Here is a 20,436-nt window from a genome sequence, read left to right as displayed (position 1 = left end):
CCTCAAAGAAGTACCTGATCCCAACCCAGGGTGGAAACCACACGTTCACCCTCCAAGGAGCGCGCCGGCCGCACCACCTCACCACCACGTGTTCATCCTCCAGGGAGTGTGCTGGCCATACTACCTCACCTTGAGAAATACAACATTTGTTCTAACCAGCTCTGGGAAAGAGACAGCTGGTCTCCATGCCTTTCATGGTGACATAGTTTGATCTATACCTGGCATCTTGGGTGAGGCACAGAGGGCTGGGAAGTCAGGAGAGAGGGTGCGGGATGCAGAAAGAAGTGGGTGGAAAAGGCATGTTATAATCTATCAGACAAGAGTCCTAGCAGCTTGCTGTTCTTTTTTTTTTTTTTTTTTTCCAATAATTATTTTTTAGTAGAGGTGGAGTTTTACCATGTTGCCCAGGCTGGTCTTGAACTCCTGGGCTGAAGTAATCCACCCACTTTGGCCTTCTAAAGTGCTGGGATTATAGGCGGGAGCCACTGTGTCCAGCCTTTATTTATTTGTTTGCTTTTGAAAATAATTGTTTGGGGCTGGTTTTTTGTTTTGGTTTTGTAACCGAACAAAAGCTCTGTTAAGAGAGCTAGCACTCTCCTTTTCTCAGAAGGCCTGAAACCGAGTGAAATATCTTTCCAGGTTAAGCCTGGGTATTGTGATAAACAGCCTCACTCTCCATTTCTCACTGCAAGCACTTCCCAGAAGAGAAATGATCTGAAATGCTCTCCCATCATGGGCACAATGGGAGTGGCTGGGAAAGTAGCAATTAAGGGAGTCGCATTGCTAGAGAGACACAGAGCCTCAACTAGTTTCCCCTGCCCCGCTCTGTGGTTTCCCAGTTAATTTCTTAATGTGGATAAATGGGATGCTGCTATTCTGTGACCAAAGGCCAGGGGCAGGTTCAAGGTTTCCTCCTCGGCTTGCGGGCTGGTCTTCACCCCCGGTCAGTTAACTAAGGGAGGCCTGCAGGTCTGGGCTCACTTCCATCCCTGCTCCTCTACCTCAGGGTCTCTGGAAGGATGTTGTGGGAAGACAGGCACTTGCTTCTGCCTCCAGACAAAGATTCCTTATCAGAAGGAGTGGGAAAATCCACCCTGGCTTTGCCCCTAGACTGCCCACTTGGGTGACACTTAGATCTTTTCAGCAGCATCGAAGTTCCTAAGCCTTCGTCCAGCCCTCATTCCAGGTGGGCTAATTGAAAGAAAAAGAAAATGCAAACTGGCTGTTCTGGTTACAGCTGATGAAGGAAACAACAGGAGAAGGTGAAGGTCATGTAACTCACACGACGCTGAGTGCAGTCTAGCCCCAGCTTCCTCCTCAGAGCTGGCCAGGACAGCCCAGAGATGGAAGGAGAAGGACCAGGTCTTCTTGCCATTTTTGAGGCCCTGGACCCAGCTGAGCCGGACAAATGCCCTTTCATCACAGGAATGATGACACTTTACAATCAAAAGTGTCAGTAGATATGTGTGGATGAATTTCTGGATTGGTCAATGTTTCTGATGAGCCACACAATTTCTCTCCCTGGCACTCCTGCCCCATCTCCACTAAATAAGACTCAATTTTATATTCTCATAAGCCTGGGACTTGATCAAAGGGCCCTGGAGTAACCTATGGCTCCTTGCTACCACTTCCCACTTGCTTTAGGCGCCATGATCTTGCAACCTTCCTTATTTATGTCTCTCTGACTTTGACTGTACTGATTCCTTGGCCTGGAAAACTCCTAGTCATCCTTCAAAAGGCAGCCTGCACATCACCTTTTCTGCAAAGGCTTTCTTGATATTGCTGAAGAGTCAGGTGACTGGTTTCTGTATTAAAATCTCACTTTCTCTGTCCTTCTATGATGGCACTTCTCACACTGTATTGTAATGATCATGCTGTAGCTCTCTTCCAACTAGATAGTGTATATCCCGAGATCAAGGACTGTGTTTCACTCAACCTCTAGTCCAGGTCCCCCTGGTGCCTGGCACAGAGCAGGTGGGTTCAGAGGTAGGGGGCTGGGGAGACGGGGGAGGGTGGTAGGTTTCAAGAATGACCACAATATTTTGTAGCTCTTCCCATCAAAAGGTGAGGTCTATTTCCCCACCCCTTGAATCTGGGACCTTGTGGCCTGCTTTCAAGAATAGAAAGTGGGGCTGGGTATGGTGGCTCATGCCTGTAATTCCAGCACTTTGGGAGATGGAGGCAGGCGGATCACCTGAGGCCAGGAGTTCAAGACCAGCCTGGCCAGTATGGTGAAACCCTGTCTCTACTAAAAATACAAAAATTAGCCAGGTATGGTGGCGGGAGCCTGTAATTCCAGCTACTTGGGAAGCTGAGGCAGAAGAATTGCTTGAACCCAGAAGGTGGAGGTTGCAGTGAGCTGAGATCACGCCATTGCACTCCAGCCTGGGCAACAGAGCGTGACCCATCTCAAAAAAAAAAAAAAAAAAAAAAAGAATAGAAAGTGGTAGAAGCGACACTGTGTAACTTGTAAGCCTAGGACTCAAGAAGTCCTGCAGTTGCCACTGCTGCACTCTTGAGCCCTTGAAGCACAATGTGAAAAAACCTGCCTAGACTGCTGGCACACGAGAAGTATTCGGAGGAGAACTGAGGCACCCTGATGCTCAACCACCCCCTAGTCAACACAGCCATGAACTGCAGAAGCATGAGTGAGCCCCATGCAGAGCCTGGTCCAGCAGCGGAACTGCCCTGATAAGCCCAAATTGCTAACCCACCAAATCCAGAACTAAATATCTGGTTGCTGTTTTAAGCCACTAAAATCTGGGATGATTTGTTACACAGATGAAGCTAACCGATACACTCAGTTAGACATGACTATTACAAGTGATGATTATTACAAGTGACACTGGGTTGGTAAGCCTAGTTACTCACTGTCATTTGCTCCAGGATTCAAGCTTGGGACCCCGAGAGAAAACAGTAGATTTAGGGACACTTATTCACCACCCTGCTCCCTCAGGTCCTTTCAGATAGAGTTGCCTCCCATCAGCCCTCAACAGGGACACATTTACCTCCTTTTTCTCTCGTGAGCAGGACCGGCTTCTCTCAGCCTTTCGCAGAGTCTGACCTGTCGCAGTTCAAAAGCAGAACCAAGATTAAGGCTGTTTTAGAAGAGCTAGTTTATCACCACAAAAGCTTTTTATTTGCAAACTGAATAGACGGGACCAATCATAATCAAATGATTTTAAGAAAATGCAGCCTATTATTATAATGGGAAAATGGCACACTTTTGAAATAGACCAATGGCAAGGAAAATGGTAATTCACACACTTATGTTATTTGACTATAATGAACAAAGCTCCAGCCTTTAATCTGGAACATTATCTGTACTCTGAAAGGGCCTAGGGACTGTAGTTTCCCCTTTTGAATTACATTTTTATTAAATTGTTTGGAATTACATAAAATGCCTTCCACAAAAATGCCTTCCTCTGTGCACACACATAACCTTCGCTGACAGCATACCAACGTGCTGCACCAAACCCCCAAATCCACCACCCAGGTGACAGTGCAGATGTGAATGAGTGGTAATCACCTGCATTTCACATCATGGGCAATTTCAGAGAGAACTGTTGCTTTTCTGGGAGAGCCAGAAGACTAACATTTGAAGGTCTGCATAAATTCAACAGAGTGACATCATAATGTTTAAATATGCTGTTTCCAATGCAGTTTTCACAACTTTTATGCAAGTGTCCATTATAAAAGAATGCCTTGATGCTAAACTAATAGATTGCTTTGGTTTGAAAATATAAAACAAGAGTCACTGCATTATTGTCAATGTATCTCCTAAACTGCCCAACTTCACTCCCCGGTGGCTATTTGTGAAAATGCCACAACCAGTGTCCCCTTAGGTAAGAGCACTCAGAAGACAGGAGCAAAAAATGCTTAGTGACAGCTTAGCAAGAGGAAGGCAATGGGGACTGAGTCTCAGAGAAGATACATGTCTTTGGACATGGTCACTTCTAGTCAGTCTGCACGTGAGTGAGGGGTAGGGGAGAGGTCACATCTGGTGATAAAGCTCAAGGGATGATGCTTTTGCCAAGCAAGTGTGAATAAAGGGAAGAGCCAAGGCCTAGGATGAACCACTGGACATGGCCAGACTCTAGGGCCGTATATACTGTCTTCACATTTCTCTAATTGTATACTAGTATTTGCCTATGTGCCTTTTTAGAAGTTCCAGGGGCTAATCTTGGATCAAGCCTGGAGACCCAGCTGCAAAATTCCAGAGATGACTTCACAGTGGTGAGTTAACAACCCAGCCATTGTTGAGATGATGCCAGCCCAATGTCCAGGTTGACTGGGACCCAAGATGGCCACCAGAACAAGACACACAGACAGTACTCAGCCCAATTCCTGCATGCCTTCCTTATCAAGTTTTCCCTGTGTATTTATTTATGTATTTATTTATTTTGAGATGGAGCCTCACTCTGTTGCCCAGGCTGGAGTGCAGTGGCATGATCTCTACTTACTGCAAACTCTGCCTCCCAGGTTCAAGCAATTCTCCAGCCTCAGCTTCCCAAGTAGCTGGGATTACAGGTGCCCACTGGCTAATTTTTATATTTTTTTAGTAGAGATGGGGTTTCACCATGTTGGCCAGGCTGGTCTCGAACTCCTGACCTCAGGTGAACCGCCTGTCTCGGTCTCCCAAAGTGCTGGGATTATAGGAGGGAGCCACTGTGCCTGGCTCACTCCTGTAAGGGAAAACTGGAGTTTTCTTCTCCCGCAAAATGGAAGTGGTTACTTTGGATAGGAATCCGACCACTTCCCCTTTACTAGCTTTGGTTAATAAATTCACTTTCTTATTACGAGACCTCACTCTTATTAATTGAACTCTGCAAGCAGCAAGCATGAGACCTGCATTCAGTTGTCCAGTTACGTTAATGCAAAGAACACCGAGCTTAACTACTAAAATGTGAAAGCAGGACAGATGTCATGGCTCATGCCTGTAATCCTAGCACTTTGGGAGGCCAAGGGAAGAGGATCACTGGAGGCCAGGAGTTCAAGACCAGCCTGGGTAACATAGCAAGACCTCGTCTCTATAAAAACAAACAAACAAAACAAAAAGAATAAAATAAAATAAAACATAAAAGCAAATCTTTCTACTGGAGTTAATTAGAAGCTTTTTAATTCATTAAATCGGAAAATAATTTGCTTATTTTCTAATGAAGAGAATTCACTCAATTAAGAGCATTTATTATCCAAGCTCCCTAGAAGATTGGTTGGCCCAGTCCTCACATCACTGAGCCTCTCTCTCTCTTCCAGATTAGCTCGATGCGAAGACGGCTATTGCCTGTCAAGGATGGAAGCGCTGTAACCAGATTACACTGTGCCTGTCTACCGCACTTAGCTTCTCTGAGCATCTTCCTACCTATATCTCATTTATTCTCACAACAACTCAAAGAAGGAAGTGGAAAAAGGTGACATTAATATCAATATATGCCACTTGCAAAATTAAGGGGGTGTTCCTCTGCATTTTGCAAGGTGACCTGCCTGCTTCAGCTATGAAGCAATAAATAAGGCCAAATGTAAACGATACATGTGTACTTCACTTTATAGAACAGATGTCTGTCTGGGGAAAAGAAAAAAAAAAAGTGACTGCATTGAATTTTGTAACTACAATACTATTCTCCCACTTATGATTTCAGCAAGGTTTTATCTGCACATAGGATTCATTTTCAATGGTTAGCACATTCTGACACTTTGCTCTAGATGAAGATAATCTTCATCGCTACCATTTAGAGGGGAGTCGCATCTTCCTTGGATGTGAGTTTCTGAAGTCATCAGGCAAAGGGAAAATCAGTGCCAAAATTACCCTTGATAAAGAGTCTTAAGCAACCCGTAAAGTACGGTCTACAGGACATAGCTTTTTATATCTACTGCTGTAGACTAATATGCATGCATATTTGATGCATATGGAAATGTATAGTACATGATAAAAATACATATGCAGAACACAATTTCATGATATTCCTAATTAAACTATTCATATTGTAATCACTCCCTCTATTTATCCTCTTCAGGTGGGAGGAGAGTGGTGGGGGTGGAGGTAAGAGCCCAGCATTGAGTTCATAAAAGTTCAATGCTTGGTTGATGCAGGGCCACTGTATTGGACACCTACAATGTGGCGAGTTTCTAGGCAGAGGCATCATCTCCTGCATCCTCACAACCACTCCTTTAGACCAGAGGTCAGCAAACTTTCTCTGTAAAGAGCCAGACAGTAAACATTTTTCACTATGTATGCCATAAGGTCATAAGACCACAAGGTTTCTGGTGCAACTACTCAACTCCACCACTGTAGCAAAAGCAGCCATAGACAATATGCAAATCAATGGGTGTGACTGTGCTCCAATAAAACTTTATTTTAAACAAATTCTCACTTACAAGTGGGAGCTAAACATTGGGTATACATGAACATAAAGATGGGAACAATAGACACTGGGGACTTGAAAACGGGAGGGAGAAAGGGCTAAAAAACTTCTGTTGGATACTATGTTCACTATATGGGTTCACTATATGGGGTTAATAGAAGCCCAAACCTCAGCATCATGCAATATACCCTGTAACAAACCTGCACATGCACCCCTCCAAATCTAAAATAAAGATAAAAATTTAAAATTAAAAAAAGCGGGGGCTGGGCATGGTGGCTCATGCCTGTAATTCCAGCACTTTGGGAGGCCAAGGTGAGCAGATTGCCTGAGGTCAGGAGTTTGAGACCAGCCTGGTCAACATGGTGAAACCCTGTCTCCACTAAATAAAAAAAATTAGCTGGGTGTGGTGGCGGGTGCGTATAATCCCAGCTATTCGGGAGGCTGAGGTAAGAGAATCGCTCGAACATGGGAGGCAGTGGTTGCAATGAGCTGAGATGGCACCACTGCACTCCAGCCTGGGAGATAGAGCAAGATTCTGTCTAAAATAAACAAACAAACAAACAGGTGATAGGCCAGATCTGGCCCACAGGCTGTTGTTTAACTGACTCTTGCTTTAGATGAATAGTACTATTCCCATTGGTACAAAACAATGAAGAAATGAGAAACAAACAGGGTAAGTGATTGCACTGCTTGCTCAAGGTCACAAAAATGTAGCTTGTTAAGTGGCAGGGCTCAGTGCGCTCTTAATCATCATCATCACCGTCATCATCATTACCATCAACATCATTGTCACAGTCATCATCATCACTGTCACTGTAATCACCACTGACTTTACCCTCACTGTCACTGTCAACCATCATCACCACTGCCATCATTATCATCACCGCCATTACCGTGGGAGCTCACCTGTAGTCAGGGTTTACTACGTGCCAGGCACCGTGGGCTCGGGGCTAAGCACATACATCAAATCATTTACTCCTCACAACCACCCTGTGAAATAGGTACTATATTATCCCACTTGGCAGATGAGGGCACTGAGACCCAAAGAGATTAGGAAACTTGTCCAATACCACATAGTTAGTGAGTGGCAGAGATTTAATTTCAATCTGGGCAATTTGGCTCCTGAGCCTGCACTCCTAAGCACTAGACTCTAACTGTCCCTTGGCCAGGTCAGTAAAGGCTGGCACAAGAACAAAGGCAGTACAAGCATGTGCTGAGGAGGAAGTTCCAAGTAAGGAACTCTTCTGGGATGCAGCTGTTTAATGTGCTTTGGAGTCCCACAGCAATTAATAAAGAGAGTGGAAGGAAAGAATTCCCCAGTGAAGGTGGAGCTCCCTTCTAGCCAGATGGCTTATTGAAAAGATCTAGAAGACGGCAAGGGGCAGAAAATACCAAATGTGCAGAGGCAGGCTTGACATTAGACCCTCACGCCCATCGAGTCAGGTAAAATGCTCAGCCTTGGCACGGAAGGTCAGGTTTTGGAGAATAAAAGGAACTCAATAGAAATCTGCAGGTAAAGAAATCCAGTGTAAGGGCCTCCCCAACACAAAAGAGTTTTGGATTAAGAACTTATTTCCGGCCAGGCGTGGTGGTTCACACCTATAATCCCAGCACTTTGGGAGGCCCAGGTGGGCAGATCACGAGGTCAAGATATCAAGACCATCCTGGCCAACATGGTGAAACTTCATCTCTACTAAAAATACAAAAATTAGCTGGGTGTGATAGCATGTGCCTATAGTCTCAGCTACCCAGGAGGCTGAGGCAGGAGAACCACTTGAACCCAGGAAGCGGAGGTTGCAGAGAACCGAGATTGCACCACTATACTCCAGCCTGGCAACAGAGCTAGACTTGGTCTCAAAAAACTTATTTCTTATTACCGGGACAAGACCCAGTGGCTCACGCCTGTAATCCCTCAAAAGCACAAATGCATTTTTCCTTTAAGCTAGCAATATCACTACTAGGAATCAGCTGTGAAGAAATGTGTTCACAGATAGGAAACAAACGTATGCACAAGGTATTTGCTGTATCATGATTTGCAATAGCAAATATTAGAAATAATAAGTCACTGAGTAAGTATGATGAATCTACACAACGTAATTGAACCTTACAAAGCTGAAAGAATGAGCAAGCTTCTTATATTCTACTCTTCATAAATCCTTAAAAGACGGTCATATTTTAGGTGAAAAAAATCAAGACAAGAAAGTATATGTTGTATGTAACTTTTTCTCTAAGAAAAAGGGAAGATCAAAATATATACTCATATTGGTTCTATTTGCATAAAGAACTACCCAGAGAGCCATGTGAGGGACTTCTTAATGTGTATTTTTTATATTGTTTTTATTTTTCTTTTCCTATTACTATTATCTTTTAGAGATTGAGTCTTGCTCTGTTGCCCATCCTGGAATGCAGTGGTGTGAACATAGCTCACTGCAGCCTGGAACTCCTGGACACAAACGATCCTCCCACCTTAGCCTCCTGAATAGCTGGCATACAAGGGTGTGCCACCACTGGGTGCAGTGGCTCACGCCTGTAATCCCAGCACTTTGGGAGGCTGAGGTGGGCGGATTACCTGAGGTCAAGAGTTCAAGAACAGCCTGGACAACCAACACGGTGAAACCCCGTCTCTACTAAAAGTACAAAAATTACCCAGGCGTGGTGGCAGATGCCTGTAATGCCAGCTACTCGGGAGGCTGAGGTGGGAAAATCGCTTGAACCTGGGAGCCAGAGGTTGCAGTGAGTCAAGATAGCGTTACTGCACTCCAGCCTAGGCAACAGAGGGAGACTTCTTCTCAAACAACAACAACAACAAAAACAAAAACAAAACAGCAAAAAAAACCCAAAAGGATGTGCCACCACATCCAGCTTATTTACTTTTTTGTAGAGATGGAGTCTTGCTATGTTGCCCAGGCTGGTCTCAGCCTCCTGGGCTCAATCGATCCTCTTGTCTCAGTCTCCCAAAGTGCTGAGATTATAGGTGTCAGCCACGTGCCTGGTCTTATTTTTATTTTTGAATTATCTATTTGGATTTATTTCCTATTCAAAAAGCTAAAACAAATGAAAAATATGCAATGTCCAAAGGCTGATTTAAATGTGTAAAAAACATAACATAATGAGAAATGCGATAGACTCTCCCATCCAAGGCCTAAGATGGGGCAGGCGGTCTGTCAGAGGGAGATGGAGGAGCCTCTGTGAACCTCAGGACCCCAAAGCTTGCTGGAAAGAGAACACAGTAATTTTGGAGGACAAACTGCCTTCTTTTAAGAGATCAATCAGTAATGTGTGAGAGAGAAGAATGAAATGATGACAAAACATGGTTTCTGGAAATTGAAACAACAGCTCCTTAGTGAAGCCAATAGGTTATTGGTGACCTGCTCATTTACTTGAGGGCAAAGTTTTTATGAAATGGCTAGAGAAGATGAGAAGGGAAAAACAAACAAAAAAAAGATAAAGGAAGGTGCATTAAAAAAGATAAAAAGATAAAAAAAGATAAAGATGGGTTGTCTGAGGATCCGATCCGATTTCACTGGGAGTCAGTTTTTCCAGTGCTTTCTGAGCACCTGCCATTGTCAGCTTCTTCCCTGGGTGATAGCTCTTGGGATTTCCTACCATTTGCAATGACAAAGCCACATGGGTCACAGAAGCAAAGCAAACTGCCCGCGGTCACACAGCAAGGAAGCAAGGAAGGGTTAGCAACCCATTAGTCTAACGGCTGACCCAGTGCTCAGCATGTTTGCCCTACCCTGCTGCCTGCACACAGTTCTTCCAGTCCAGGAAGGAGAGCACCTCGTGTCATTACTACCCCTACTCCCCTACCCCCATTTCAACTTCCTTTTTTTTTTTAGACAGAGTCTCACTCTGTCGCCTGGGGCTAGAGTACAGTGGCGCAATCTTGGCTCACTGCAACCTCCGCCTCCCGGGTTCAAGCAATTCTCCTGCCTCGGTCTCCCGAGTAGCTGGGATTACAGGCGCCCACCACCATGCCTGGCTTATTTTTGTATTAGTAGAGACTGAGTTTTGCCATGTTGGCCAGGCTTGTCTTGAATTCCTGACCTCAGGTGACCTGCCCGCCTTGGCCTCCCAAAGTGCTGGGATTACAGGAGTGAGCCACCACACCCAGCCGGCTTCCTGAACCTTGATTCTGGCTTCTACCTACAACGTTCACAAAGATAGACATGTGTTGGAGTGAGGCAAACAAAGGAAGGTAGCAGGATGGGAACAAGGCAGGCTAAGAACAGCTGTCCAGGAGGGGCATGGTTGCTCATGCCTGTAATCCTATCACTTTGGGAGGTTAAGGTAGCAGCAGCTCTTGGGCAACAAAGCAAGACTCCATCTCTTAAAAGAAAAGAAAAAAAGAACAGCTGCTGGTTTCCATTCAGAAAGGTGGACCTGGTTTTGTTGGATTAGATTTTCCATAGAAGTGGTAAATAAATCTAGTCTTCTAATTTTTAAATGGTGATGAATAATTTAAAAAATTTTAAGGCTCTGTACGGGCTAAAAAAATCAGGCCTCTAGTTTCCAACTAGGTACATAATAACTAGGCAGACAAATGGAAAAATCTCCCACTTTCCCATTCTTCCTTTTTTTTTTTTTTTTTTTTTTTGAGATGTTTCGCTCTGTTGCCCAGGCTAGAGTATGGCGGTGTGATCACAGCTCACTGCAGTCTCAAACTCCTGGGCTCAAGCCATTCTCCCATCTCAGCCTCCAGAATAGCTGGCCCTATAGGCATGTACCACCACACTTGGCTAAAAATTATTTTTATAGAGACGGAGGTCTCACTATGTTGCCCACGCTGGGCTCAAAATCCTGGATTCAAAGCAATCTCCCACCTTTGCCTTCCAAAGTGTTGAGATTACAGGTGTGAAGCAGCACGCCTGACTTTCACATTATTTCTTTTCTTTTTTTTTTGAGACAGAGTCTTACTCTATCACCCAGGCTGGAGTGTAGTGGCGCAATCTTGGCTCATTGCAAGCTCCGCCTCCCAGGTTCAAGCGATTCTCCCACCTCAGCCTCCCAAGTAGCTGGGATTACAGGGGCATGCCATCACACCCAGCTAATTTTTGCATTTTTAGTAGAGACGGGGTTTCACTGTGTTGGCCAAGCTGGTCTCGAACTCCTGACATCAAGTGATCCACCCGCCTCAGCCTCCCAAAGTGCCAGGATTACAGGCATGAGCCACTGAGCCCGGACACCTGTTATTTCTTTATCTTGATGCCATGGACCCGTTCTGAGGGGACTTCTTTAAGGACATCCCACTAAAACAACATAAATCTATTAGACAAAGAGCACGACTGAAAGTCAGATAGGGCTGGGCGTGGTGGCTCACTCCTGTAATCCCAGCACTTTGGGAGGCGAAGCGGGCGGATCACCTGAGGTCAGAAGTTCAAGACTAGCCTGGCTAACATGGTAAAACCCTGTCTCTACTAAAAACACAAAAAATTAGCCGGGTGTGGTGGCACATGCCTTTAATCCCAGCTACTAGGGAGACTGAGGCAGGAGAATCACTTGAACCCAGTAGACGGAGGTTGCAGTGAGCCGAGATCGTGCCAGTACTCCAACTTGGGCAAGAAGAGTGAAACTCCATCAAAAAAAAAGAAAGAGAGAGAGAAAGAAAGCCAGCCAGGTAGACACTGGCTTTGCAACCCCCTTCTCTTCATTCCCCATGTGTGCCTCCAGGCTGATGTGGGCCTTTAAGTTCCACATCCTTTAAGTTTCCTTCATGGAAAGCCTGATACAAAACCCCTGTCACTTTTCCTTTGCATTTTATGTGTAACTTGACTTCTGGGGCCCTGTTTACTACCAAATTACCTGGGATAAACAAGTCATGCTAAGATCCTCTTTTCCTTTCCAAATCCAAACAGCAGCTGGCAGACAGAAATGGTTATTTATAACCTGCACACTGTTAACGCACATTTGCTTGGTTTAGAAATGCTTAGCCATGTGTTCTTCCACGAGCTTCGGGCTTCATAATTAGATAACAGCCTGGGGACAATGCTGCGTGGTGGCTGAGAGGGGAGGCTCTGGGTCAGCAGGTCTCACTTAGCTACTCATTACCCATTTGGGAGTTCTATTAGTCCTAACTCCATTTAAGTCTATTGTCAGGGTTACGGCACTACATGTAAAACACTCAGAACAGCACCCTGCATACAGTAAGTACTTAGCAGTTATTAGTTCCCATAAACTGCTGACTATTCATGGATCACAGCCATTTCAATGGAACTTGGGCTTCCAAATAGATCTGGAGTCTGTTCATTCCTATCATCCCTCTTTCCAAACCAGGCCCCCGTCAACTCCCCCTGGACTTTTTTTTTCTGTTTTATTTTATTTATTTATTTATTTTTTTGAGACAGGGTCTTGCTCTGCTGCCCAGGCTGGAGTGCAGTGGGCATGATCATGGCTCACTGCAGCCTCAACCTACTGGGCTCAAGTGATCCTCCTGCCTCCGCCTCCTAAGTAGCTGGGACACAGGTGTATGCCACCACAGCGCGTTTTTTTTTTTTTTTTTTTTTTTTTTTTTTAATTTAGTAGAGATGAGGTCTCACTGTGTTGCTCAGCTGGTCTTGGACTCCTGGGTTCAAGCAATTCTACCTGCCTCAGCTTCCCAAAGTGCTGGGATTAGAGGCATGAGCCACCACGCATGACCAACTTTTTCAACAGCCACCTAGTAGGTATCCCTGCCTCCACTCTTGCCCGGATTTTCCTATGGCAGCCATATAAAAACCAGACCCTACCACTTGCCTGCTTGACCTTCTAATGTTTCCCTGTGCATGTAGAAAAGAATCCGAGCCCCATTCTGACCAGGCTCTGCATGGCCTGGCCCATGGGATATTCTGGACCTCTCCTCCCTCTTCCTTGCAGCCCTACTGTCTTTCTTCTTTATATTTAGAGAAGGAACCTTGCTCTGTTGCCCAGGCTGGACTGCAGTGGTGTGATCACAGCTCATTGCAGCCTCGACCTCCCAGGCTCAAGCAATCCTCCCAAGTGGACTCCTGCGTAGCTGGGACCACAGGCATGCGCCACAGCACCTAGTCCCACATCCTTCTTCTGCTCCATAGACCCAAGACTCCTTCCTGCCTCAGGGCCTTGGCCCTCTCCTCTGGGCCGAGAGCACTCATGCCCTGGTCTTATGAGGGATCCTTCTTAGCAATGCGATTTCAGCTTAAAACAACCCATCTCTCCAGAGGGACCCAGCCCTCAGTCCTCCCTGTCTTAACCTTCTGCATGGCACTTACTGACATTTTCTTATTAATATGTTTGTGGTCTGTCTACCCAACCAAAAATAAGCCCCATGAAACCAGAGGCTGCTGTCTGGCTTATCACTGAATTCTCCACACCTGGAATAGTGCCTAGAATGGAGTATGCATCAGTAGAAATTTCTGAAATGGATGAACGAGTGAATGACTGAATTTCTGAACAGACAATGCTGGAAGGGATGGGAGGCATGACCATGTACTGCGGTGAAGACGTCATCTGCTCTGCTCTTGCAATGTGCTTTCCCAACCCCTTCCCCCTGCTCTTTCTGGGATGGTGAAACAAAATATGACAAAGTCAGTTTAATACCCCAGTGAAGATAATTGGAAAATATTGATTTTTTTTCCATTTGAAATAGTAAAGATAAGTAAATGCTACACTTCTTTAATCTAATCAGCGGCTTATGTGTCAACACACTTCCCAGGCTGAAATATATTTTAATCTACCTCTGTATCCATCAGACAAGCTCCTAAACCCATTCCCACTCTGCACTCCAACCCAGCCTCATCCAACCATCCCAGCTCCCCATAGTGTACAAGTGAAGACTTTGCACTTGTGAAAACGTGCACAGGTGTATATGTGTACCCTAATTAAAGTGTCTTTTGAGTATTTGCATCTCCCAAAAATGATCTGCCAATCTGCCTTGATAAATGCTGGAAGTAGTGCATGAGATCTCCCAGAATCCTAAGGAAAGGAGATGTGTTCCTTCTCCACATAGCTGAGTTGTACTGAGAGGCTACCAAGCACCAGGCCCTGTTCTAAGGGTTTTAGATGGATGAATTCATAGGATTCGCCTAGCATCCCTATGGGAAGGTCCTATTATTATTACTACTGTTATTATTGTTATTGTTATTATTTTTATTATTTTTTTGAGACGGAGTCTCGCTCTGTCGCCCAGGCTGGCGTGCTGTGGCGTGATCTCAGCTTACTGCAAGCTCCGCCTCCCAGGTTCACGCCATTTTCCTGCCTCAGTCTCCCGAGTAACTGGGACTATGGGCGCCCGCCACCATGTCCGGCTGATTTTTTTTTTATTTTCAGTAGAGACAGGGTTTCACCATATTAGCCAGGATGGTCTCGATCTCCTGACCTTGTGATCTGCCTGCCTCAGCCTCCCAAAGTGCTGGGATTACAGGCGTGAGCCACCCTGCCCGGCCTTACTGCTATTATTTTTTTGAGATAGGGTCTCCCTCTGTCGGCCAGGCTGGAGTCAAAGTGGTGTGATCATGGCTCACCATAATAACTTCAACTTTCTGGGCTTCAGTGATCCGCCCACCTCAGCCTTCCAAGGAGCTAGGACTACAGGCATGTGCCACCAAGCCCAGCTAATTTATAACATTTTTTGGTAGAGCTGGGGTCTGCCATATTGCCCAGGATGGTCTCAAACTCCTGAGTTCAAGCAGTCCTCCTGCATCAGTCTCCCAAAGTGCAGGAACTGCAGGCATGAGCCATTGCCCCTGGCTGACAACAGATTTTTTTTTTTTTTTTTTTTGAGACAGAGTCTTGCTCTGTTGCCCAGGCTGGAGTGCAGTGGCGTGATCTTGGCTCACTGCAAGCCCGCCTCCTGGGTTCACACCATTCTCCTGCCTCAGCCTCCCGCGTAGCTGGGACTACAGGTACCTGCCACCACATCCGGCTAATGTTTTGTATTTTCAGTAGAGACAGGGTTTCACTATGTTAGCCAGGATGGTCTCGATCTCCTGACCTCATGATCCGCCCACCTTGGCACCCCAAAGTGCTCGGATTACAGGCGTGAGCCACCATGCCTGGCCAACAACAGATTTCTTTATGAAACTGAAGAATATTCTTAGGTATGCAGTGTGTATTTAGGTGTTGGAAACTGACATCAGCAGTGTAAGGAAATAAACTCTGGTCAGGACAGTCATTTCCATTACCTGGCCCCTGCAGGCCTCTACATTTGTGACCACTGCAAGGAAACTTCAGGGTTCTGAGCTACTTCAGAGTCCCCAAAATGGGACCCTAGGCTAGATCTGTCAAGTCCCTTCTAGCTCTAACTTTTGGGATATTAGAGAGTTCATGAAATGCTTCTAAATAGTTTGGGACTCATTGCAGGGGAAAAACATACACATACACACACACACACACACACACACACACACACCACACTGCACTGCAGGTTCACTTAGAGTTTAGAAAAGTGTGGTGGGCCCTGCAGGTGACCAGATATCTGTAGTGCTCTGACTTCCTGCTAGGCACTACGTTTACCCATAACTTTCCTCTCCCCAAAGGACATGTTAAATCAGAGGGTCCACTGCTAAGGGTGGTCAAGGCAGCGGTGGGCTCTGAAGCGAAGTGGGAGCTGGGAAAGAAAGCGATCACTAGGAAAGGAAATTGGGCTAGGACAGGAATGCTAATGGGAGAGTACGGGGAGCAGCTGCGGGGGACAGGACAGGTAGCTAGGAGCGGGAATGGTATGAGGACTGGGTTGTCTGGGGAAACCACACATATCCACTAGAGAAAAAGGACCAGGCTGGGCGAGGTGGCTCACGCCTGTAATCCTAGCACTTTGGGAGGCCGAGGTGGGTGGATTATCTAAGATCAGGAGCTCAAGACCAGCCTGACCAATATGGTGAAACCCTGTCTCCACTAAAAAAAAAAACAATGACGGGCATGGTGGTAGGCACCTGCAGTCCCAGCTACTCAGGAGGCTGAGACAGGAAAATTGCTTGAACCCATGAGGTGGAGGTTGCAGTGAGCCAAGATCACACCACTGCACTCCAACCTGGGTGACACAGCGAGACTGTCTCAAAAAAAAGAAAAAAAAAAAGAGAGAGAGAGAAAAAGGATCCAACCACGGTCCCTGGAAGCTTGGCCTGGAAGCTTGGCTACGAGGCCCTTTCCTCTGTCTACTTTATGGAGACTGTCCAGCAACTCACCAGGGAATAAATCCGTTAATCTCTTTCCTGGTTACAGTGTCAACCCAGCAAACACTCATGGGATCTGCCTGTGCCAGTGTTGGGCATACAAAGGAAAGAAGTGAGTCTGTACCCTCAAAGAGGGAGAAAGACATGGAGCCCGTTCCTGTGATACAACACATGCATGACTAGCTATGGGGTCCGCCATCGGGGAGGAGCTAATTCTGCAGGTGGTGCTGGTCACTGCAATTTACAGTGTGGAAGTGACTTGAAAGAACGGCACAGCTGGCAGGGAACACAGCACAGGCAAGGCAGAGAGGTGGGAAAGAAATGGTGTACTCCAGAGATGGCCAACCTTCCCAAGTGTCTTGGGCTGGGATTGAAATCTCAGATGCCTGCAAAGGAGGCCAATATGCTCAATAGAAGAAGTGAGCACCAGATGACAGGTAATACCAACCAGAAGGGGTCATCGACACATGTCCCAGGTCAAGGGAGTGGCCACTGTTCAGTGCTAGAGGACCAGAGCTATGTGACAAGGAAGTGCTGAGGGCCCAAAGCACCCTGTTTATCAAGAGACTGAGAAGTCCAGGTTCTTATGTGAAATTACTTCTTTTATTTTTCTGAGACAGAGTCTCACTCTTTAGCCCAGGCTGGACTGCAGCAGCATGATCTCGGCTCACTGCAACCTCTGCCTCCCAGGTTCAAGTGATTCTCCTGCCTCAGCCTCCTGAATAGCTGGGATTACAGGCGTCCGCCACCACACCTGGCTAATTTTTTATTTTTAATTTTACATTTTGTATTTTTAGTAGAGATGGGGTTTCACCATGTTGGCCAGGCTAGTCTCAAACTCCTGACCTCGTGATCTGCCCGCCTCAGTCTCCCAAAGTGTTGGGATTATAGGTGTGAGTCACCATACCTGGCTTTTTTCTTTTTTTTTTTTTAGACAGAATCTTGCTCTGTCGCCCAGGCTGGGCGTGCAGTGGCGCCATCTAGGCTCATTGCAACCTTTGCCTCCCAGATTCAAATGATTTTCCCCCCTCGGACTCCCAAGAAGCTGGGATTACAGGCAGCTGCCACCATGCTCGACTAATTTCTGTATTTTTGGTAGAGACGGGGTTTCACCATGTTGGCCAGGTTGGTCTTAAACTTGTGACCTTAAGTTATCCGCCTGCCTTGGCCTCCCAAAGTGCTGAGATTATAGGTATGAGCCACCATGACCTCACTATTTTTTTTTTTTTTTTTTGAGACAGAGTCTTGCTCCATTGCCCAGGCTGGAGTGCAGTGGCATGATCACAGTTCATTGTAGTCTCAACCTCCTGGGCTAAGGTGATCCCACCTTAGCTTCCTGAGTAGCTGAAACCACAGGCATCTGTCGACATGCCAAAATAAGTTTTAACAATTTTTTGTAGAGATGGGGTCTCACTGTGTTGGCCAGGCTGATCTCAAACTCCTGGGCTCAACTGATCCTCCCGCCTCGGCCTCCCAAAGTGCTAGGATTACAGGCATGAGCCACCACGCCTGGCCTGAAATCACTGTTTTTGAATATGTAAAAACATATTGATAGACGCTGTATAGTGCAGTATAAAACCTCTGGGTGTGAGAGCAGGTAGGCGAGCGTCTAAAAAGATGAGGCTGGAGGGGAGCTAATTTCCTAGAGAAATTCTCTACTTCAAGGTGATATGATCCACAGGGCAATTTTTTTTTTTTTTAAGACGGAGTCTCGCTCTGTCACCCAAGCTGGAGTGCACTGGCCAGATCTCAGCTCACTGCAAGCTCCGCCTCCCGGGTTCACGCCATTCTCCTGCCTCAGCCTCCCGAATAGCTGGGACTACAGGCGCCCACCACCTTGCCCGGCTAGTTTTTTGTATTTTTTAGTAGAGACGGGGTTTCACTGTGTTAGCCAGGATGGTCTCGATCTTCTGACCTTGTGATCCGCCCGCCTCGGCCTCCCAAAGTGCTGGGATTACAGGCTTGAGCCACCGCGCCCAGCCTACAGGGCAATTGTTAAAGCTGCAAAGCCCCATGGGACATCAGTAGTCATACTTTCTTACTTTTACATAAAGTGCTCTGCAAACAGTGTCAAGTTCTTTCCTGCAACCAACCACATTGCTCTGCATTAGCCTACTCCCATTTGGAAACAGAGAAGCAGTCATGGGACCAGATGCTGAGGGAGCTGGGAATGTAGTCAAAATGGGTGCCTTTCAAAATGTATATTCTTCCATCAGCCCAGTGGCCAGGCCCCAAAGACTTACTCTCCAGGTGTGAGAACCTGGCAGTGACAGGGCTGAGATGGGCCTTCCATAACATACTAACAAGTGTAGGCCTTATTCGACTGAGTCCTGGCTCTACTACCTACTAGATGTGTGGTATAAAACAGACACAATCAGAGTATCCCATTGAGCTGTCTCAGGAATCAAATCAGATCCTCCATGGCAACAGTCAGCAAACGTTTCCTGTAAAGGGCCAGATAGTAAATATTTTTGACCTATGGGCCAGTCTCTTTCACAACTATTCAACTCTCAAGAAAAAGCAACAGACTGTATGTATGTGAAAGGGTGTAGTTGCATTCCAATAAAACTTTATTTACAATAGCAGGCAGTCGGCCACATTGCTTTGGGAAAGGGGAAGACCTCTACAAATATTATCTTCTAAGGACTCCCATGTTGAAATGTAGTCATCTATTTATGTCTGCTTTCTCACCATACTATGAAGTTTCTAAAGGCAGATAATATATTCCTTTTTTCAGATTAAAACAAAAAGAAGCTGGGCATAGTAACTCATGCCTGTAATCTCAGCACTTTGGGAAGCCAAGGTGGGCAGATCACTTGAGGTCAGGAGTTCAAAACCAGCCTGGCCAACCTAGTGAAATTCCATCTCTACAAAAAATACAAAAATTAGCCAGGTGTGGTGGCAGACACCTGTAATTCCAGCTACTCGTGAGGCTGAGTCAGGAGAATCACTTGAACCCAGGAAGCAGAGGCTGCAGTGAGTTGAGATCGCACCACTGCACTCCAGCCTGGGTGAGAAAACATGACTCTATCTAAAAACAAAAAACAAACAAACAAAAAGAGTAAGTATAGTCCAGTATGGCACACAAGGAAGTCCACAGGAGTTTTCAAAACTGTACAAGTTAATACGAAAGTAGAACTCTAAGTACAAATGCTGACAGACACAATGAGAGAAGCCGGTCATTAGACAGGCCACCTCCCTCCTAAGGGGGAAAGTCTCCACTTAACTTGGGTGGCGGGACAATTGTTGCCATGCAGAATTCTGATTTGGTGTTAACAGACTCTATTGATATTTTCAAGAAAACACCATAATCAGGTATTTATGAGAAATCTGCTCATTTTCCAAGGTTGACAACTAATTCAACAATTTAAAAAACAAAACATTATGAGCCAAATAAACATGCATGTGGGCTGTTTCAGCCCAGAGGCTATTACTGTGCAAGCTCTGATATAGAGAATTCATTTCCAGCCAGGCACAGTGGCTCATGCCTGTAATCTTAGCAACTTGGGAGGCCAAAGTGGGAGGATCACTTGAACTCAGGAGATTGAGACCAGCCTGGACAACATAGCAAGACCCTCATCTCCACAAAAAATAAAAAATTAGCTGGGCATAGTGGCACACGCCTATAGTCCCAGCTACTTGGACAGCTGACATAGGAAGATCACCTGAGCCAAGAGATGGATGCATCAGTGAGTTATGATCTCACCAGTGCACTCCAGCCTGGGCAACAGAGTAAGACTCTGTTTCAAAAAAAAAAAAAAAAATCCACGCCTATAATCGTAGCACTTTGGGAGGCCAAGGGGTGGGGTTGGATCACCTAAGGTCAGGAGTTCGAGACCAGCCTGGGCAACATGGTGAAACCCCATCTCTACTAAAAATACAAGAATTAGTTGAGCATGGTGGCACGTGCCTGTAATCCCCGCTACCTGGGAGGCTGAGGCAGG

General features: G+C 45.9%; 1 protein-coding gene across 7 annotated transcripts in view; it reads right to left on the bottom strand.

Moving 5' to 3' along the window:
- KIAA0556 (KIAA0556 ortholog) overlaps positions 1–20,436 on the bottom strand; it is a 233,770-nt gene that overhangs the window by 206,067 nt on the left and 7,267 nt on the right. For all 7 annotated transcript variants that reach the window (XR_004438849.1, XM_033217910.1, XM_033217909.1 and 4 more), the window contains one exon: positions 3,009–3,064. Coding sequence is in view for 5 of the 7 variants with exons in the window: in XM_033217910.1 (XP_033073801.1) it covers positions 3,009–3,064 (56 nt within the window). In the remaining 2 variants the exon portion in view is untranslated. Of the gene's footprint in view, positions 1–3,008; positions 3,065–20,436 lie in introns of those variants that run through there.

Source organism: Trachypithecus francoisi, unplaced genomic scaffold (assembly GCF_009764315.1).
Source record: "Trachypithecus francoisi isolate TF-2019V2 unplaced genomic scaffold, Tfra_2.0 Lachesis_group10, whole genome shotgun sequence".
Classification (NCBI taxonomy): domain Eukaryota; kingdom Metazoa; phylum Chordata; class Mammalia; order Primates; family Cercopithecidae; genus Trachypithecus; species Trachypithecus francoisi.
The sequence above is the reverse complement of the archived record's forward strand: the minus strand, read 5'-3'. Positions and strand labels throughout refer to the sequence as shown.